Source organism: Bemisia tabaci, chromosome 1 (genome assembly GCF_918797505.1).
Source record: "Bemisia tabaci chromosome 1, PGI_BMITA_v3".
NCBI lineage: Eukaryota > Metazoa > Arthropoda > Insecta > Hemiptera > Aleyrodidae > Bemisia > Bemisia tabaci.
Window position 1 is genome coordinate 15,701,360 of NC_092793.1, and position 22,243 is coordinate 15,723,602.

At 36.8% G+C, this 22,243-nt stretch overlaps 1 protein-coding gene across 3 annotated transcripts in view; it reads left to right on the forward strand.

Annotated features, from left to right (window-relative positions):
• Positions 1-13,999, forward strand: part of LOC109039439 (hdc homolog, cell cycle regulator) — a 298,819-nt gene extending 284,820 nt beyond the window's left edge. For all 3 annotated transcript variants that reach the window (XM_072296761.1, XM_019054916.2, XM_072296780.1), the window contains one exon: positions 263-13,999. In XM_072296761.1, the coding sequence (XP_072152862.1) occupies positions 263-415 (153 nt within the window). In that variant the 3' untranslated portion in view covers positions 416-13,999. The remainder of the gene's footprint in view (positions 1-262) is intronic.
• Positions 14,000-22,243: the final 8,244 nt, after the last annotated feature.

Genomic DNA, 22,243 nt, shown 5'->3' on the forward strand with positions numbered 1-22,243 from the left:
TTTAGCATATCATGTATCCATTTTTGCTTCAATCGCACCCTTGCACCCTTTCATTGGGCGCCATCTGCACCTTCTCCTAGAAGGAACCCACTCTAGGATCTGCTCCGGCAACCTGTCCCCTCCGAACTTCACATCCCTTCGTTTAACCTCAGCGTCTTTTACCTTCCAGGAGACTTTTCCGCTATCCCCCATTTGTGTAGTTGAAATGACGTAAGCTCGACGAACATCCCCTAAAAAACGCCCCCGTTTGTTTGTGTTGCAGTGCAACGGATGCCAGAAAGCCCTGCTGCTGCCCCACCAGCGGCTCAACTTCTACAGCGACTACTCGCACAAAGTGGCCTGCCCGCAGTGCGGCGTGCAGGACAACCACTTCGTCAAGCCGCTGGCTTCCTGCTTCACCCGTGGCTGGCCATAACATCAGGCCCCCGCCTCGGACCTGAGTCTGTCGCCTACGTCCGTGTCCTCCGCCTCCGTGGATCTGAGCTTCGCCTCGGCCTCGGCGTCGCCGACCGCCCGGTCCCAACAGTCCGGGTCCCCGGTCACCCCCGAGCCGCGCACCGCAGACATCGCTGATAAGATCATCGAGTCCTTCTGGGAGACCAGGATCCACGATCTCATCACCGCGATGAGCAACTACGGTCTGCTCCAGTGAACGGCCCCGCGGCAGTTGTAGATAGTGTACAGCAAGTGTGCTCTTTAAGTAACGTTCAAAGGAGTCTTCTCATAGCTCAGGCTCATTTCGTTGAAATGCGCCCACCGAGGATGGATTATTCCAGCTCTCATCGTATCAGCTCTGCTGAGGAGTTTCTAAGCATCGCGTTCGCCTGAGACCAGTCAGTCACGGCCCAGGCGGCTCAAGACGCGCTAAGCTCTAGCTCAATAAGTTAAGTGTAAAGTTTTCATTCCTGCGTACCTCTTCGCATTGGATGGGTGTGAGAAATGTTTCGGGGCCCTTTGGAAATCTTCTGCGAGTGATTTGTATGTCTTTACCTCAATGATGTAGCGGTTGTGGTTATGTCAAAGTTGATGCTGTCTTTTCTCGCAGCAAGCGATCATTTAATTGGTCAGCTGCCGGAATGACGCACAAAAGAACGTTGAAAATATGTGGAACGACCTTGGTGTTCTGCTTTTGATAAGTCGCTTTTTTACATCTATATAGCCTAGACAGAGTTGAAAAATGTATGAATCAAAATCATATAATTAATTTAGGATTGCAGGGAAACTACGTGTCCTTTCACTAGAATCAGGACGTGCGTCCTGATTCCTAGTTTTATCATTTGAAGCTATCTCTCTTTTTGACTGTGAATCCGCTAACTCAGGCAAGTCTCAGTTTCTTTAAAATTAATCGTAATCATGCATATTTAAATGTTTTAATGAAGTTAGTTAGTTTCAACTGAGAAATTTTAGTTCAAAATTAAGAATATATTTTCAAATTTTATCATAGTATATTATAGTAATTATATTAATAGATGAAATCTCAGAAACTATTTATTCAGGGAACTCTCAGGTTTCTTGTTTTCCTTTACTAATTTTAATTCGTAATTAAGAAACAAATCTTATATATAAGTCGCGGCATTAACGGTCCCTCTGCATTTCCTCCTTTTAAAGCTTCTCTTGTGGAATTGTTGCTCATTTTGTTCACGCTTTTGATAAGTTTTAAAGACTCACAAGCTAAAAGAATCATTCCGTACCATTTTACCTCATTCGAACGCATTATGCGAATGGAATCTACCTACCTACGCTTGTCGTGCAGATAGATCTTTTTACTCAAGTACTTCCGTGTAAGATCGAGGTGAAAAGCCGATATTTTACAGCATTTTACGAAAGAAATTGTTACTTTATTTCAGCCAACACTTCAAATTTCATAAATACGTTTAACATCTTAATTGTAAGCTTCATACATGTTTACCCACTGTTCCAAAGCTATCGGCTGCCTGGAGTTATATTTTTATTGGTCATCGTGACGTGGCTAATTAATTGTACCAACAAATCAGGTAACCAACAATTAGTGTTCTTCAAAAGCCTAAAATTTTGGAGTCGCATGCGAACATCCTCCCTCCGCAGTTTGTAACCAAAAGCAATTGCTCAACCACATGCTGTGCGTCCCCTACAACGTATCGCCCAACTCCGGTGTGAAATTTCTTTGTGATTAGTTTAAATACCTTTAAAATCAAGTATTCCAATCATACTCACATACGGGTAACTTAATGATTTTTTTCTCTCGAGTCTATTTCCTTTAGAGTAAGAATGTCTTATAGTTATTGACTTGGATAACGCAATTAACTATTCTTAAATAGTACTTCGATGGTTGAGAATTTCATATGCCGTTACTTTTGATGAAGCCGCACTTGGGAGCTCGCTTTCTCAATGATCTCAAATTGCTTCCCTATCAGAACCCATATTGGGTGATTTTCTCCTTTCAGTGTTCGTATTTTCTCCTCCATTGAATCTGTCAAAATGGAGAAGATCAGTGGTTATGTAACGCATTTAATCGCGTAATCGCGGTTAAGAAAGCATAACCAGCCAAGATATGATAATTAATTTCGAATACCGAGGAAAATTAAATCCTCCTCCCTTAACATTTTGAATGTTTCGCAAAGTGGATCAGCATGCTACGTATATGCGGCAAGTACCTTAATTTGACACGGGATAAAGATATTCTCAACCCATCGAAGTGCACACCTACCTGCAAATGTTTGTACATCATATAGCTGTTTGACTCTTGTTACAAATTTATGTTGTGTAAATATTCTCCCGACGTTTGTAAATTGACTATTAGTGTTTGAAAAATTCAAGAATAAATTACATGTGTATTAGCTTATACAGCAATAGGTGTCATATCAATTGATTTCATGAACTTATTTATTCATTTTGTAATAAGTCATCGCAAAAAAACTCCTACAAGTAATTTAGTGATATCGATTCCCTTTCTTCTGTGTAAATTATTTTTTGTACAAAGTATTCCAAGAGTAAGTATCGATTTTGTCCTTGTTAATTTTGAGTGAAGATATTGTTGTCTCCGTGAAAGTCGAATTGACTCTAAATTTTGAAGGAATCAATTTTCTGTTTATCTTACCGCAGTCAGAAAAATTTCGCCTCCAAAATTTGTGTTTAAGTTGTTGTTTTCAGTGTTAAATTATTGTATAGTTTTTTTTTGTTTTTTATCTCCTTCCCCTACGCTCTACTTAGGACAGAAGCTCTGTTTTTCTTTTCTCCTTTCGTGGGTTTTTTCGTTCTTTCATTTTCCTCTTTCTCTCATTTTATCTTGATGAGGTTAGGTAATAACCACCCGAAACCCCCGTGACTTTTTTTAAACTCAGTCTAATGGATCGAATTCTGAGGTCGTAACTTTCTTACCGTCTTTTAAACTCGTCAGATCTGGTCTAATTACCGATTTCATGAAACACCAATCATAAATACCTTATACGTATCTTGTTCTCGTTTTAAAAATGCTATAATTACAATCAACGCGGATTTAATACAACATACCTGCAATAAAGCAGTCCATTTTATTTTACATTCTCATGTAGAGAAATGGTATGTTGGATGTATTACGGTTTGCAATATTTTCTGTTCTGTAGATATTTCAGCGCTCATGCTCATTAACGTTGTGTGTTATTATTTTCTTAAAAGCTAGAAAAAAGGAAGAGAGGAGCCTCTCCGCAAAATTCTGCTCAATCAATGGGTTTGCATAACTTTCTTTGTATAGATTAGATTTAAGACCGCAAAATATAAATACACACCATAACATAAGTCCGACTTTTATCAAACAGGTACTGCATAACTAAAGAGTAAGTTTCTGTGTGGCCTTTGGATTGTTTCTATTTGATCGCACTTTTTTCCAGGTTTACCTATTCCTACCTACCGGCCCTATCAATTCGTCAATCTCACCCATGTTTGCTCTGAACTGCTGTTCCAGTATCAACCTCTCCACTTAAAATTTTCTTACTTCGGGACATTTTCTATTGATCTTTAAATCTCATTGTAGTTTTAAGGAGCTCAAATTACAAGGGTAGGCAAAGAGTCAAGTCAAGAGTTCAAACTTGCGCTTGTGTGAGGCCTAATGGTCATGATCGTATGCCACTTACGCAACGTTCTTATTTTACAATCAATCGATTTACCGCATGGAAACATTCCAATCGCTACTCTCTTTTTCCACCATCGTTTTTTTATAACTCCCCGACAAAAGCAAAATAATGAAAACAAACTTCCTTTTTTTTCTTTTATTCTTATATTTATACTTTCACTATCACTCAAACATGCACTCTGTTTTATTTCTCCTGGGATTCATTACGAAAGAAGAAACAAGAGATGACACTGATCATTTTAATAAATTATGACCACAAACTATTCTCAGGAAAGAGCTGCCAATCAATGGCATCAGATCTTTCTCATTACTTACACCTCTCCTTACAGGGCTAAAGCACCGCTCGCTTTTGGTCTTATGTCATTTTTTGGTGCAAAGTATAGGTGAGCGTTGGTGCAAACTAGCTCCAGTTTGTTTGAATGCCTTTGAGAGAGCTGCTTTTCGTTGTGATAAGAGTTCTATCATCAGTGTCGAAAAAAAAAAAAATAATAAATTCCTTTATTATGACTTTAATTTTTGCAAATTATAGTACAAGCATTGAAAATTCACAATATTACTCCCGGCCCTTATCAATGTTTTATTTTGTTTGTTTGTTTTAAATTTATTACTTACGTACAAAATATAACCTCAATTAAATTAATTTATTATTATTATTGAGTTTTAAAGAGTTTTATTGACATAGTTTATTGAATCTTTTTATTTGTTTGTTTTTTTCCTTTTCATTTTACTTTTTTCTTTTATGTACAAAATTAAAAGAAAAAGAGTTATCGAACACACAGCAATTTGTTAGTAAATTATAGAATAATTTTTTTAAAACTGCGATACCTGGCTCAGGTTACTTTTCTGTATTTATTTGTTCATAACAGTTTTTTCTCATCATTATCGCCCATTTGTATCATGTTTACTTACTCAGTAATATTATTAATTCATTATTTATTTTTTGAATTCATCATGAATCACCAGTTACTGGCGCTTTATTTTTCTTTTTCTGGAAAAGGGGAAAACAATACTAATTCTCTAGATGGTCAAATAGAAAGACGTTGTTTTCAATAACTACCACAATGAATTTGCCAGCTGACAGTGAATAAACAAGATTTTCCCACCTTTATATCACTCATAAGTTCGGACTTATTTCTAATGTTCCTATCGTGAATAAGTTGGAACTGATTTCTACATGTAAAATCACAATTTTCTTTCATCTGCATTTAAAGTCGAGTTTACAAGTCAACTATTCGGAACCAGAATGTTGAATTTTTCCATAGTTCAATATTACGCTAAGCACGTTGCAATTATTTTTGATTGTAGCCATTACCCTTTTTGGGGCAAGTTTTATACCAAGAACCCATATTTATACGTAAAACCTAGCGTAAAAGCCTCATTTTCATAAATATTTTTCTATTGGAAATTCGACTTAAATAGTGCAGCAGCAATTGGCATATAAAATAGTCCAATGTAGAGTTTGCGAAATGCGCCTTTCAGATCATCTATCTTTTACAAATTAAGTAGTCAATTTTCACACAACTGTATTTAATATACTACTATTTATTGAACATTTGTATAAAAAACATTTTCTGTAAATTTTATTTTATTAATTTATTTATTGCTCTAATTAATTTTTCAATACCAATACTTAAATAACCTTGGGGAAAACAGTACGCCATAATTTTTAGTGATTTTAATGGGACTTGTGAAGTAACGCTCTCTCATGGTAGCATACATACAAGTCTCGTATTGAATCAACCGTAGTTATTATTCTTGTGTCTTCAGCTTTAAGTAAATCTGCACGATTAATTTTACTCCTTCATTTCATATTAACTTTTTCTCTCGTATTTTCTTTTTCTTCGTTTGCAACTCTAGTTATAAAAATCAAGAAAAATGGCATGAAGAAAAACAGAAAGGGAAACAAAAATGAAAAGTCAATCCTCTCTTTCTTTATTTCCATTCACCTTCTGTTTTTTAACGTAGTTAGTGGACTAATTTTTTTAATATAAACTTTCAATCAATATAGAATGAGGGAAAGCAATTCTGATGCGTTTTCATGGATACTTCACCAGGATCTACTTTATTGCTCACATCAAGCTTCATACCGTCTTACAACTGGTGATTTGCGAGCCTTTCAGGGAAAACTCATTTTCAAAAATACGCTCAGAAAGTGGATCTCTTAAATCTTAGAATAATCTCAGGAAACTTACATAGCTGTATATCAGTAACCGGCGAAGCTATACCATTTCTGCACATATTCAGTCAACCGAGAATGAGATATATCGTAATCATTCAAGACTCGCCGCGTTGAATAGCATGCACAGCAGTGTGGGGTGTAAATAATTTTTTTCATCTCACATTCTCGTGCGCCAACTTTTCTACATGGATTTCGGGTCGGAAGTTTTTCCTTTCTTTTGTATTGTTTTCTAGTTATTGGGTGTGAAAGTATTTTTTACATATTTTTCCTCTATCCAGTTACTAATTTATTCTATAGTATAACTATGTATCCAGTCACACATTTCTTCTCCATGAAATTCCCAGTAAGGCTACACACCTTCGCTATGTTTCACGTTCTTTTCTACTTTCTTACTGAATCCAAACGTTTGTCATGTAGAAGTCCCATTGCATGCTTGTAAATGTAAATATTTTATTAGAGCAGACACTTTGCGTTTTTGATTCATCCATTTATTTTTGTAAATATTACCTCGAGCTTGTCACTTATATATGTCTGGTGCTTTATGAGTGTCCCTTGCAAAAGTCATCATCAAAATATTTTTATGAATCATTTATTTTGAATCAAATTTTACACATTTTCTCCCTTTTTTTCGTATTTATTTTTGCACAAGTTTTCAAGTTCGCGTCATATCTCTCATGCTTGCAATGCTTTGCCCAATGCAAGTAGCTTTCAGAACCAGTGACAAATCTTACGAGTTAGCAAAACTGGGTTTCGTCCTTTTTTAATGTTTGTAAAAATCAATCCTCCTAGAGACAGGCTGTCGTATGTGAAATCGATTGTTTTAGTGGATTGAAATGGAGTGAAAATCGGTGTTGCCAACCTAAAAGATTCGCCACCGATCCAGTGGCGAGGCGTGAATGATCGACTATCGATATTTTCCCATTTGAAGCTATGGTGAAGAATCGATTATTAAGGTGTTCGTTGTGGATACCCTTTTAATCGATTCTTTTCCGTCGGTTTAAATGGCAGATCAATCGATATATCGCACAGCACTCCACGCCACTGCACCGATCCTCACACAATAGGAGGAAACTTCACTGAAATGTTCTGATAAAACATTCCTTTATGATTACAGTCCCCTTCGCCATTTTCAGCCAAAATTCAATTTATTCCAGCTCCGATTTACCTCTCATTTTGTTTTTCACCGTGAATATTTAGCTGTCAAAAAAAAGCACATCTTCAAGGGCTCTAGACGTTTTAATCGCTATATTCTGTTCATTTGCTCAATTCACCGAATCACTAACTTCATTCATAAGTGAAGTTTTTTCCATGTAAAACTAACCAATGATTCATTGCCTGATTCTGTTAAGGACTAGAAGGCCTCTCAACATACCTCACCACATGCTGGCCTACTTTAAGTTTACTTAATTTACCTCACTGCATGCTGGCTTACTTTAAGTCTGGTAAACTTTATCGGATCCTTTTAACGACCTCTAACAATCGAAAGAGTTTTAATTTGCATTTTTTTTACCTGTGAATAAACAAATGTGTGGCTCAGTTGCCAATGTTGTCCAGTTACGCATTGGTATATTACGCTTTACAGGTTGTACGACACTTCACACGCGACGTATCTCTCGATTGTAGGAGATACCGTTTTCGGAATTAATCGGAATTAATTTTTGAGTTTCATTAAAACGCGAAAGCAATTCAGCCGTGGTAGCATTAAAGTATCATGACCTCCTTCCTTTTTCCGCCGCAGTTTCATATCCTCTGATATTTAACTTTATTTTAGTATTTCTTCGGAGAAGCAAGTTTCCAAATTTGGCCTATTAGACATAGATATTTATTTATTGTTTCAACACGCCTTTGTGATTTACAGAAGGGAGTTTAAAATATTTTTTATAACTGATACGTTGCGCTTAAATTTCTAACATATTCTCTTCGCAGTCCGTTCCTGCATGTTTTCTACATTTTCGAAAGGAAATCAAACGAATTTTAAAAGAGACCTCTAATGCCCTTGCCTTCAACATCATTAGTCCTGATTCGTTCACAAATAACGGTTAAAAACGTTCAACCCCTAACACGGAAGCATTTTCTTATATGTCAGCAGACGGGTGAAGTCAGATTGAGGATTATTAGATTCATTTTCGTCCAAATACAATTACAGATAGAATGCATGGCAAAGTACCCAAAAACTCTTAAACGGCTCTTACATTAACAGATTTATTGACTGACAAGTACAGCAAAATGAACAACACCTTTGCTTAACTTTAGAACGAAAGGGTTTACTTTTTCTCTCGTGAATAATTTAGTTTCCTTCTTAATTTTATCGCATTTTTTATCCATTGATTTTTTTTAAATCCTAATGGTGATATGTGTATGTTAAAAGCAATACTCTGGGTTTTTGGTAAATATTTTTTCTTCTTTTTTTATGCATTTTAAATATTTATCCACCTCAATAATTTTGTGTCCTTATTTTTACTTTTGTTCATAATTTTTTACTCCCTCTGCTCTGACTGAATTAGCTCGCTGGTAAAATTTAAGCACTTCTTTTAATTCAATACAGAAACCCCGTTCCGGCAACGGAACGACGCAAATGAATAATGCAACTAAAGGAAATAAATAAAAAAATGAATGAAAAAATGTGTGTCAAGTGAAAGTAAGCTATAATGTCTCGTTAAAGCGTCAATCTCAATGACTTTGATCATTGTCGTGTATTTTGGATTAGTAACCATTTAAGATCGAAAAAGTCACAGTAATTTATTGGCGATCAATTGGAAAGAATACTCGCAAAATTTCTCTCTTTTAGAGCAGCTAGTAGATTTTTTTAGAACAAATAACATGAGTAGTAAGCCCACAGCCATTTTAATAAATCACGTAAACTCAGTTTCCATATTAGCGTTAAAATAAGTTTTATCTGTTAACCTCCGTTAGACTTTGATTCCTCCATAAATTGAGGCAAGCAATATTTTTTAATGGTTTTATAGGAGCTCTAATCGTGTTTTGTCGAATCTAAAATCTCGGAACTATATCTAAAGCATGAAGTATCCCATACATGCACCTATAACTCTCGGGCAAAAATAATTTTTTTATCATTATTATTTTTCTTTATTTTTTGTAAGGAAGATGCAATTTTTTTTAATTAGAATTATTTCTTCGAAAATGTATATATTTTTATAATCCCACCATTTTTATATATATATTTTTTTTATTTAACTTTAATTAACGATTTTTTTCTACCTTTCTGAGAACTATTACGGATAAAATTCCTGTTTTGTATCTTTGTAAATCATTTTTTTTATTACTTCAACTCTTAATCATTAGGTTAACTAATTTTCTCACACGTAAAATACTACAAGTGTGCTAGTATGCTAGCTGTGATTTGCTTCGGAATTTCGCGCCCTCTATGAAAAGTGATACATCTTAATCTAAAACTACCAGTCATCTGATACTTTTCCGCATCGTCAATCACTGCGTTCAACAATTGGGAGAATAAAATTTAATCAGTCGATTTTCTACTAATTCTAGCGTCAAAACCGGAACTAAACTGATGCGATGTCCGCAAGGCCTGGATTTTTAATTCAATTTTCTTCTTAATTAGTGGCGAAATGCGGAGAAGTAATATATCTAAAAACTAATGATTCTGAGGACTGCGTTAGCTTGAAGCAATCATTCTCCTCCAAGGAGGCTAATGAAATAAGAACCATAGCCTTTTAAGGTGTAATTTTCGATACTGTTAACAGCGCACTCTAAACTCTTCAAGGATCGTGTTTTAAATTGCAACCAAACTGTTTATACTGTAAATTAATTGAATTGCATGCAAGTGTGTGTTTGTAGCTGTTTTCTGGTTCGTCCTCTTCTTTTATTTCCCTTTTCCTTCTCCTATTTTTGTTTATTGTTTTAGTCTTCCTTTTTTTTCTTCTTTTTTTTCGGTAGTCAATTTTTTTTTCTTCCTTGAGGTAGTTTCTTTTCGCTTCACAAGGTTTGTTTGCTGGAATCTTAGTGCACGTCTTGTACTGCCACTTATTATTCATAAAAATTCAAGACTTTCATGTGAGAGAAAATCATAATTTAGGAAAAATGCAGTTTTTTTCATTTCCTTTGTCATTACTTGTAGGCGTGAAATGTATATGTGTAACATTGATTTGTGTTTTTTCTTCTCTCAGTCTTAAAGTATTTATCAATCATCTGGTTTTTATCAATTAACTTTTTTTCGCAAGTAACACAGCAGGTATCTATTTCCGCAGGATTCAATTGTATCATGATGCGACCATTAACATTTTTGGTCTCAAGACCGGCATGAAATATCATCAGTGAAAAACTGTACTCAGTAACAGAGATGAAAATAAATGAATAATTTTCAGAGATCTCTTCACACCATGAGCCTCTAGGCCTAGCTAGATCCCTGTTAGTAAGATTTCTAGACACAAAGAAAAGTACATTTTCTTATATTTACTTGTTAATAAATGATATTCAGTTAAATACGGTGTGAGCACCATCAATACTCCTTGTTAGGAATCTTATTGTTTAACTAACAATAAGTATTACAACAGTCCTCCAGCTATACATTAGCATCACTGAATGACGTTTTCACCGACTAATGCTGATCGATTTTTTCCAGCTGAAAACCTTCCAAGACTGCGCTGGTTCTCTGCGCAATGTATTTTTAATCTGATCATCATCTTGCACTTTGATGTTATCACCTATTAATTTTTCCAAAATATTTTCAAGTATGTGCGATCTAAAGAAAGAAAAACTGCGGAAATAACCAGAAAAAATTGTTGAACTACATATTAAATTTTTATCGCTATGTATTTTTTTCTGTTTTGTTTTTGCTATTCTTTTGCTTCATTTATTAAATAATCGTTTAATTATTTAATAGCTAAAATACCTGTCGTACAATGTAGATAATTTTTATTGTTTTCTTTCTTTTTTTTCTTGATCAAGTACAAAAAAGTTCACTGCATAAAATTGTATTTTGCAGCTTGTTAGTGAATGAACTAATGAAAGTTATTTGACTCATTTTCCCCCACACCTTCCAATTAATTGGCATATATAGAGTCTTTATATTCTGTTGAACTAAAAATTACACAATTTTAAATGTTTATCTATATTAAATCACACTTAATTCTAGATCAATTTTAGTTTTCTGTTGTTCTCTTTTGTTTCCTTTGCGTATTTCTTCCTCCTCCCTTCCCGATCAAAACTTCAGTTAAATTCTCCTCCGCTTGTATGTACGAATCTTAAAGCATACACATATGGCATAGCTTGAATTCAGAATGTAAATTGAAGATACACTGAAAATTTAAATGTTCAAACTAGTCATGTGGAACGAATACGGAAGAAATTTTTCATTATTCGCACGAGGAATCGATCTTCGTGTGCGTTGATCCTATAGAAGTTTGCTCGGCTGAATTCCCAACTGGTTTATTTACGGCGATAGGAAACCATTTTTTTAAAAAAAAATTTGTATTTATTTAACCGAGACTGCGTCCCGGTTTTTAAAAAGTATACCTCTTTAAATGGGAAACGTTTAACAAAAAACTCAGCTGAAGTCATACGTGCTTTTTGCATTCTTAACTTCGTTCAAATTTGGGAAGGATCAAGGTATTGCAAAACTGGTCCAAAGTCTTGTAAATTTATCACTGCCTGTTAGCACCCATAAAGGACTTCAAGTCTCCTGTCCTCTTATCAACGCGTCTCTCTGCCCAAAATTTATCATTTCTTATTTTAGACCGCAAAGGACTCTCATATAATATGTCCCCCGTTGTTTTCCCCCGCCATTTTTATTTATTTATTTTTTTTTAAATTTTCGTTTGAAATTCTTCAAGTACGAGTATTTTGTCTTCCTTTTAACAATGTGAGGTTCAAATTTAAGTCTCTCCGTCTACCTCTACAGAATTGAATCTTCGAATTTTATATTCCGTTAATAAATGACTTCATTGTCAATGTAACGTAGTTCATGCCGACAGAACCCACAAATATAATCATTAAGCTAAGTCTTGCACATCGGATTCCATGCTCTTCTAAGTTGAAAAGTCTAATGCAAGATGCTTTATTTATCCCCCTTTTAATATTTGCTTATGCTGTTTTGAAACTGTTTCTTATCCTGTTTAATCCGGTTGTAACACAATTTATCGTCCTCACTCTTTAAGGAGATCGAGGGATCTCCTTCCGTGCGGATTTTTGCTTCAACTACCAAGGTAGAGAAAAGGAAAGGAATAATTATCTCGAATCTACACGTAACTAGAGGGTCTGGTTTTGACGGAAGTAAATAAGGTGCGTGCATCTGTTAAGTCGATCACCCCCAGCAGAAATTCCTCTGTAGCTGACAATATAACTGTACCAATCCTGAGTTGTCGCTAAAACATGCCCCTAACATTTTTTGCTTACATTTATTGTATTTGTGAATTGAATTTGATCCATTTATCAATTCTAACCCTGCTGGTTTTTTAATTTATCAGTAATGCGTCTCTGATAAATATGACATCATACCTGTTCTTTATAAAATGCAACTTTCCAGGGCAAGTGATTATTTGATATTTTTTTTATTATCATCCTTACTGTTTCGACAGTAGAAATACACGTTGCCTCTTCCAACTCAACCTGCAATAAACTTTTATACTCCTTAATGACTGCACAATTTAACCGCAAACTCTGGTGTTGAGGAGAAGCCACTTGTTTTAATATGTCAGTGCAAATAAGGATAAAAAAATTACCAACAAGAAAAAAATACATGAAATTATAAGTTTCAGCACGCCTGTTCCAATTAAGTTCTAAAGAGTTATTTTCTTCGGTTTTCGAGCCAAAATGACTATAATGAACATATGTATTGTTGCTAACCACATTGTAACAGAAATAATTGTATAATAAAAAAACGAGTAGAAGAAATTGAAAGTCAATGCACCCTTGCCTGTTTTGTAGTTATGTTAACATGTAGAATCCACCTTGAGTTTCTTATAGGTATGTAACAGTATTCCTATTTTAAATACTGATTTAACTTTTCTCTCCTTAGTCTGATTTTTTTTTTCTTTTTGTAAGAATTTTTTTTCTTTCAGTTTTGACTTTTCTCTCTCTTTCTCTCTCTCTCTCTTTCTTCATTTTAGATTATTACTGAATGTTATGATTTTTCAATATTTATCATTTCTAGTTTTCTTCACTTTAGTGTTAACATTTTTATTTGCATATACATAGATGTATTAGTGTAATGTTAAGTTTATTTGTTGTTAATTATTTATTACTCATGTTTTATCCACTCTCAGAAATATGTCCTCTCAAGCATTGGCCACGTGTAATGAGGAAAAAAAGAAAATGTTCAGTTTTTTCTTTTGATGATCTTGGTAATTCGTTTGGAAAATGTTCAAGAAGCTAGAATCATACGCATTTTGGCACTAAACGGCTGCAAAACCCTAAATGGAGCCAAGCCCAACTCTTTCTTTCACTTTAATTCGAAAATTTGGCATCAAAAGACAATACTGAATTTCAGAATGTAATTTCTTTTTTTTTCTTCTTTTTTTTCAAAGAAAAAACAAATGTCTTTTTTGTGTACTTTTTTCTTTTTTTATTATTTTTTAAATCAGTTTTGATACTACATAATTGTTTTACCCTAAGCTTTTTGTTTTTACGTTTTAGTGATATTTTTGTGTGTTACATATTATTAGATTACAATGAAAAAATCATAAAAATTTAAAAAAAAATATATAAAACACATTTTTTACACAACATGAATTAAATATAATTTGATTATTACGCAACTTCATAGTTCTTATTACTAATACCCATAGCTACCTCTCAGTTTTAGCTCTTTAGCGGACTAGAAATAATTACCTCATCTTCACTCAAAGCTCGGAAAAAGAGCAAATGAAGCTTCATGCACACAAAAGGAACAAACAAAGACAGTTCTGGGGGTGGTTATTAACGTTTCTGTCTCACAACTAGAAAGCTCACTGTGCGTGTGCATCGTGGCATAGTTTTCGTACAAAAGCTCTTTCGTGTCCTTATTCATATTTACAGAGAAACTTGAAGCCTCTTATCATTGGCAATCACAAAACCATTAAAAAAAAATATGCAATTTTGCAATCAGACTCCTGTGAAAAGTAAAATGATTAGAGTCAATACTTCACAACCTTGGAACCCTCGGCATGTAAACGGTGAATTATCCCCTAATTTTCACTGATCTCTTGATGAAATGGACCGAACTTAACAGAAAGCACCAAGTCGCCTTTTGGAAAAAAATGAGTTGGGAGTAGTTTTGAATTAAAAAAATTTAAGTTGAGATAGAAATATTTTAAACGTGAATGAGTCTTGAAACTTTGTCCTCAGTGTTACGCTGGAATAAAACAATGAATCCTTTTTTGTCCGGCTCAGACTTAACGCCACTTGGTACGTTTTCGTTCAAGTAGGTCCACGTATGACCCAGTAAGTGGTTTCTTCCCGCCTAAGTATCTTTAAGTACAGATACCTACATAACGTTCGGCATTCCTTCCCTTCCGAAAAGGTTGTACTAGACTTGAACGCCTCTTCATGTGATAAAACCATACCATACCTATTCAAGAATTAATTATTTAATATTTGAGCAAGGAATGCCTATCCTGTCATCAACTAGAAAAGATTGTGACAGTAGGGGACGTTTCGTCGCCCTCCTGACATAAGCAGTGACGATTTATCAAGTTGGTAACTCTATATTTCCTCCGTTCAAATCCATTAAAAATATCGATTTTAAATTGAGGTGAGGCAGATTGCCTCACCAATAACCGATTGTTTTACACGCATTTAAATGGAGAATAACAGTGTTGCCAACTCTCAAGAATCGCCTCTGGGCATAAGGACGTAATTACAATTCACGATGAACCCTTTCGTCGATAAAACTAAAAGGTCCAGTTACGCGATCAAATTGAGCCAACAAATTGGGCCTCTCATTGGTCGCATCCTCACCTCAGGTCTTTTTCCACCAATCAGAGCTTCAGTTTGATGGCTCCATTTGATCGTGTAACTGAACCTTAACGTTGTCGCGATCTCATCTCTGAGTGTAGCTATGCCCTCTTATCAGACAAGCGACAATTTGTTCAGAAAAATTCAAAATTGAAGTACCTAGTATCGCTATACAGAGGTGGATTTTATGGACATGTTGCATGGAAAACACCAGCAAAATGTCGCTTTGAACACAATCTACGAGGGTTCGAAGTTGCGAATCAACAGAACTCAGCCGCTTCAATTCTAATCTGCAGTGAGAAAAAGCTATGCTTGAAATTACCATTTCAGCGGTGTTCCACTGAAGCTCTAAATTAACAGTGGTCATAATCAATATTAGAGTTGTTTCTGGTTTTTCCCTCTACGTCAGTAAAATTACCTCTTAATAGAATACAAATCTATCAAATTATCGGTCATGATGGCCTCTACCGATTAAGAACTCGAATCGTAATTTTAACTATAGTTTTCTCTTTGCGGGCTATGCTCATATACCGACGGTGTAATTCGGCAATCTTATAACTCGGCAGGGCCGGATTTACTTACTTGCCGCCTGTATTTTGCCGCCCCCTTCTCATTCGCTTTTAAACATCAATAAAAACCATCAAATGAACGTGCCGGAGGGGGAGGGGTGCACAAGACACTCGTGTTGGACACATTTTTTGCGAAAGTTGAAGTTTCGTAAACCGATCACTGTGTGGACAAGGCCTTCCATTTATATGAAATGAACGAAAATATTAAGAAAGAAAAAACATAAATGTTGTTTAATAATTTTAACTTCCGCCGCCGCACCGCACTGACCGCACCGTATTTGGCGCAATGCGTGAAGTATTCCCACAGTCTTGTAGGCGCTATGCGTTTCACGCCGCCCGCTGCTGACCGCACTGTCTTTGACGCAATGCGTGAAGTATTCATGCAGTCTTGTAGGCGCTAATATGTGCTACATGCCGATCGCCGCGCCGCGCCGAGGGTTTCTCCTTTTCATCTCAAGTTTTCGTCATCATTGCTCTCTGCGCCGCGCCGTTCCAGGCCAAATTCCGTGTTCGGTTTCTCTCTTAGTCTTAACTCGGCTAATTAAAAGCGCTGTCTGTTGTATCACAGAAAGACGACAAAATTAGAGATATACTCTGAGGAAATGAGAGATTTTGTCACCTTTTCTCGTTTGTAATTATTTTTTTGAATCCGATTTTTCTTTATAGCTACCTACATTTAAAAAAATTGCAAAATTTTCTGCCCCTAAATTTGCCGCCATGGGCCGCGGCCCATGTGGCCACCCCCTAAAGGCGGCCCTGTAACTCGGTTTGCGACGTCGCAGACTTCCTGTCATACTTTATTACTTTAACGGAAGACTACTCAATGGCAATTTTTTAAAATTTCCGTGATTTTTCTTCTCTGTGTGAGATAAGTTCTGCAAAAACTTCAAGGAATGATGTCAATTCGTTCTCCTTCAAAAAAAAAAAAAAAAAAAAAAAAAAAACAGAGAGGCGGAGATTTTCAGACACCGCTAACGAGATTTGTGTTTGCGGACTTACCCCGTCGATACAGAAAGTGTCAGATTAAATTGCAATGTTAAGTCTTTTATTGGTGTAAAAATGAATTGATTAGTCACTAAACTATTATTGTCGATAACAAAGAATATATCTGCCGTCGAAAACTCATATTCTGATTTTTCGACTCAAAATGAAGGACATATCCCGCTCTTGAATAAGTTGCTTCTCTGCATCAGTGCATCAGGACTCTTTCGCCTGTAAATGGTTACAGGTCAGTAAATGTCAATGACTGTGACACTCTTAAACGAGGAACACTGAAAAGAAATGCTCGGCTCTTGGTGATTCTTGAATTTTTCGCCAAGACATATTTTAACCTAACCCAAAACTCACCAGAATGCCTAAATTCGTACCTTATCTACTGCACTGGAAAAAAAACACATTGGATCTAGAGTCCAGACTCTTGAAAACATTGACAAGAAAAAATACTCTTGATTCAATCGGATTTTTGCTTGAATCAAAACGAAATCCGCTTAAATTATGAGGCTTGGTTCTTGATTTAAGCTAGATTCTGATTGAATCAAGAGTACTTTTTCTTGTCGATGTTTTTAAGATTCTGGACTCTATATCGAATGTGTTATTTTTTCCAGTGTGGCCCAGTTGTACCTATTGCGCTCTAATGTAGCGAATGAGCTTTCTCAAATTTCTCATTTCTCATCTCACCTCTTTCTTAAAATTCTCACAAGACTACATCAGAAAAGCACACGAGAACTCTGAATCCTGCGGGAAGCACGACTCATTTTTCGGGCGAAGCACATAGCGCTCCCGGTTTAGCCCGCACCAAAAGGCGCGGGCTGTAATCATCAATATTTCACTTTAAGTCGCATGTGTTATGAGTCCTGGCTCAATGCATTTAAATGGCGGAATCAACTTAACAAGTTTACACTTACTCTGGCTCCCCTTAAAAACCACGCACGCACTCGCGATAAAAGTGAATGAACGCTCGAGCTACCCGCTCCACCCCTGCGGCACTTCCTCGTTCCTCTGACGTAAGCATTTAACGGCATTTTGGAATGAGCTCCAGTGTCCATGTAACTCGATGCTTTCGGTGGCTAACGCGGAAAGTGAGTTGCGCCCTTGCGTCAGAGGAGCGTCAACTTGCTCCCAAGTCACCACTAAATAAATAATGCACGGAAAAACTTAAAACACTAAAAGAGTATCCAGAGCTATGCATTTAACCGTGCAGCCATGCTTTTCCACGGACTCGCTTAAATCGCTATCCTTCGTGTTCTGCCATTTTTGATAGCACTCCAATGACAGATAACGATGTCTCCCGTAATTTAGATATCCATTAACTTTCATCGTGACTTTTTCGCTCTTTGAGGACATCTCAGTTACATATAGGTGGCTGAGAAACAATACTGCTTATCTCCAAAATGGTGATTTCACAGGACGAAGAGAAAACTTCGTAATTTTTTGAAATTTTGAGGTGAGGTTTGCAATATTTTTATACAGCACAACTTTCATTACCTACATTGCTTCCCTCCAAAATTGGAAAAAACTGATTACACCCGCTTGCGATTATTTTATACTTTCGAATGCGGCAGTTTCGCTAACTATTTTTCGCCAAAATTTTCCGTTGAGCGGTAATGTTCCGTAGCCCTCGATATTCATTCTTTATTTTTACTACAGGACTTTTCTTGCTGCTCTTTCAAGTGCAGGTTTTCAATGCTTAGCATGTAAAACGTCACATCTATACACGGCGTGAAAGTTTTAGTGGATGCGCGCACCCAGATGTAGTCCATGAGTTCCTCAGAAGTATAAGTTAATGTATCTTAATAATTTTCCGTGAATGTTTCAAAATTCTAAAACTCTTCACCTCTCTTAATTTAAAAATCTAAATTTTCGTTTATACTCCTATTTTCAAAATTATCTGTAAAGACGTTAATAGCCTGAGTCGCTGAATGTCTTAAAATTATAATAACTAACTAACTAACTAACTAATTTTCAGACCAATAATATGTGGGGGTTTTCATAGTTCTAGTCCCCCTCCTCCGTGAAAAACGGATACACAAAGACAAAGAGTTAAGTCATGCGAGCTGTACGGTGTTCTGTATTATCCATACTACCTGATCGATGTAACCGTAACATCGGTCGAGGAGAATGTATTCTCAGTCCATGCAACTGAGCTTTCAAATCGCTGTAGAAAAAGCTCGGTTGCATGATATGAAGATATGGTTCCTAGAGTCGAAAGTATACGGTTACATCATAGACGGACGTGGTTCCAGGATATTCCGTCAACGATTTTTTGTCCACGCACCTGTTTTGTCCAGTAGTTTATATCCATGCGTAAAATAAGCAACAGTGACTTTGTTCAAGCATTATATTTAAGTCCGATTTTAAAATTATATCGACGATATCGAAATGAGAAAATTGAAAGAGAAGGAGGTGTTGTTATGGTAACTCATTTTTTAAATGAAACGTTACTTTCTTCTTGTGATTCATCTTAGTAAAACGTACCAAACATTTGTAAACAATTTTCAAGCGATGGCATCGATATTAATCTCAATGAGTCGTGTGTTGAAAGGAACTGTACAAAAATGAATAAAAGAGGGGAAAAACCAAAAAGCACGCAATCTTTGGTTTTAACCCATTTGTACATCGATCTGTTGGAATCAAATACGTCCAATTTTGAGCGTTTGGTTGCGCTGCAGCACAGTAAAAGCACGAAATATGAAAGAAAAAATTAGAGGGCTTTGAAAATCATTAAATTTGACACGGAATCACCTTAATATTTACAGAATACACAATATATTTTCCTTTGATACATATCTTTTTTCGTCAATTTAAATGAGAATAGTCTATGCAGAGTGTGCAAGCATTTCAAAATCATGAGTTGAAAAACGCTGACTCTGCGAGTTTAAATATGAGAACCAAACAGAGCGGAGCGGCGCGTAGCCAGCGCGAGAGGCTCACTGGCGCCTACAAACCTAAAGGGATAATTTACGCATTGCGCAATGTTTGAAGTATCTACTTAGGTTTGTAGGCGCCAATGCGCGTTTCGCGCTGGCCGCCCGCTCGCCGTGCCGCGGCATGGCACCCCAAGCAACTAATTCACAACAGAGGTTTTGCATAGTATCATTCGAAATTGAAGGCGCCCCAACATATTAAGAATGGCGGGCATCCTTTATGAATACGCAACGTTCTCCGCAAAATAAATCAAGATGCTACGGCACAAAAAGAGAGCGGTAGTCTTAAAACTCATCAAGTCCTAGCATCCGTTTTTAATAAAGTTTAGCATAACTTTCAAATTTCATTATAGAAAAAAGTGACTCGATTTAGACAGAAAAAATCCTGAGTATGCCGTCAAGAATATTCTATTCTGAGTCTCAATAATAATTGGTACGTGGACCAAAACTCCCTCGCCGAAAAAACGCGTGGATGTAAACTACTGGAAGAAACAGGTGCGCTGACAAAAAATCCTTGACAAAATGTCCTATAACCACGGACGTAAACATCAGAGACATATTTAGCAAATGATTTACTACATCTTGAGGGGCTTGATGGACAAAGTCCATAAGTGCAGTTTTTGAAAACATTGAAATATTAATGATTGCAAGTTAAACTAGTTTTAATGCATATTTTGTGAAAAATTCGATCCAAAATTCCAATTTTTAAGCATCAAAAAGCATCAGTCAGCTTTCTTTCCGCCATACCAAGAATTTTCGAAACTTCAAATTAAAACTCGAAATAGGAAAAACTGAACTTATGTGCCTTTTCCTCCAATCTACAAATAATCTATTTTTAGAATCATAACACTTCAATGAAAACTCAGTCCATTGGTCGATTGCGCCTAGTGGTTCGCATTTTCTTAAGTAATTAAAAAAAAAACAAAAAAAACAACGAACCTATCTCCAATATCATTTTCATATGTCTGACATTTCGGCAACACTGTCGGGACGGTGGTGGCGGGAAAGCTACCGAGCGAGAATCTAGACGGAGCTATTTGGAAAACACGTTGACTGAATATTGATAAAGCTTTTACGCGCATCGTCTTTGATTCGAACCTGATCCCGTACTTACATGCATGTACACAAAAGTTGGGCCGGTTAATACGGTCCCGCATTCCGGCCCTGATTTAATATTCCGCGCTCAACCCCGTCAAATATTCAAAACTCCCACCCCCGGCTCATCCCTCTCTTCGTCGGCGGGGGGGGGGGGGGGGGAGGGGGTCGGTGGAGAAATATGTGTGTACGTCTTAACTGAACACGGTCCATGATTTGATATTTGCCACCGTGGCAGAAACGATCGCTTTCTGATGGAATCTCCGCCTCGCGCCTTTACCACCGCGCTTTTGCCAGTTTTGTTCCGAAAAATGTATCGCCGTTGGTTGTAAACCGAATGGGGTAGTTTTTCGAATGTCCAGGCAGCTAATTAAATTCCCCAAATTTATCAAGTTTTTATGTTTTTCAAAGAATTTTCAATATTTTGGGGTTCTGAATTCGAGTACCAATGCAGGAAGAGCAGCACAATGTGTTCGCCGTCTGCTGATTGGTTGACATATACTGCAATAGAACACACACAATTTCCCCGGATCCATTACACTACTTTCGTTGTTTTTATGGGGCTCGTGACCCCATCAAGAGGCTTTGGAGGAGGGGGGATGGTGGAGGCTGTGAGCAAACCCGTACCCGAGTATCTTGAAGAAAATACGGATGATGCTAATGGAAAAAGTATAATCGTAGCAAAAATGTCTATCAAAGTTTGTTTTGGATTCATTTAGTCACGGCAGATATGATGCTTTAGAAAAACGACGCATAAACATTCGAGAGTTGCCAAATTTCCCCTAATAAAACATGTATTTTTAAGGAAAGTTGTGCATAGTTTTCCTTGAAATTGTCAGATATTTTATGTTGAATCGTGAACGATATTGACTGAAAACTTGAGGAAAAATAGTCACAATTTTCTCAGTAAATTAAGTTTTTCTTGAACAAAATATGGCAAAAAAGCAGAGGGGCTCATACGGCGATCTTCCCCATAGGACGGCAAAATAAGAGACCCATCCTTGAGCAATTTTCGAGGTTGGTGGCGTAACTGGAACAGGCCCACATCGGCAATTCGGCATCGATGGCCAAAAACATGTGTGATTTATTCCTCTTGCATGAGAAGCGACCGCGGTCCGGTCAAGCGGAGCCGCCGCCCTCCTTGGAGTCAATTTGAAAAATGAGCTCCCAGCCCCGGCGGCCGGTGGCGCGTCCACAAAAACGGGCGTCAAAACTTGGGGCTTTTATTTTTCGCTTAAATTCCTCACCCTTTTGTCACACTCTCCCGACTGCTGCAGTTTATGCCTGCCGAGCTTTATTTTGACATCCGGCTGCCGAGCCATATCTCGAGGAATTTATTGCCAAATCAACTGCTTTTAAGGCTCTATCGCGTCGTTTTTATGATCGGGGGAAAAGGAAACGCCCCGAGGAGGGACGCAGGGACGCCTTCCCGCGTCCTGCATTCAGGGATTTCCTCCCGGCGCGCTGTGACGTGGGTGGA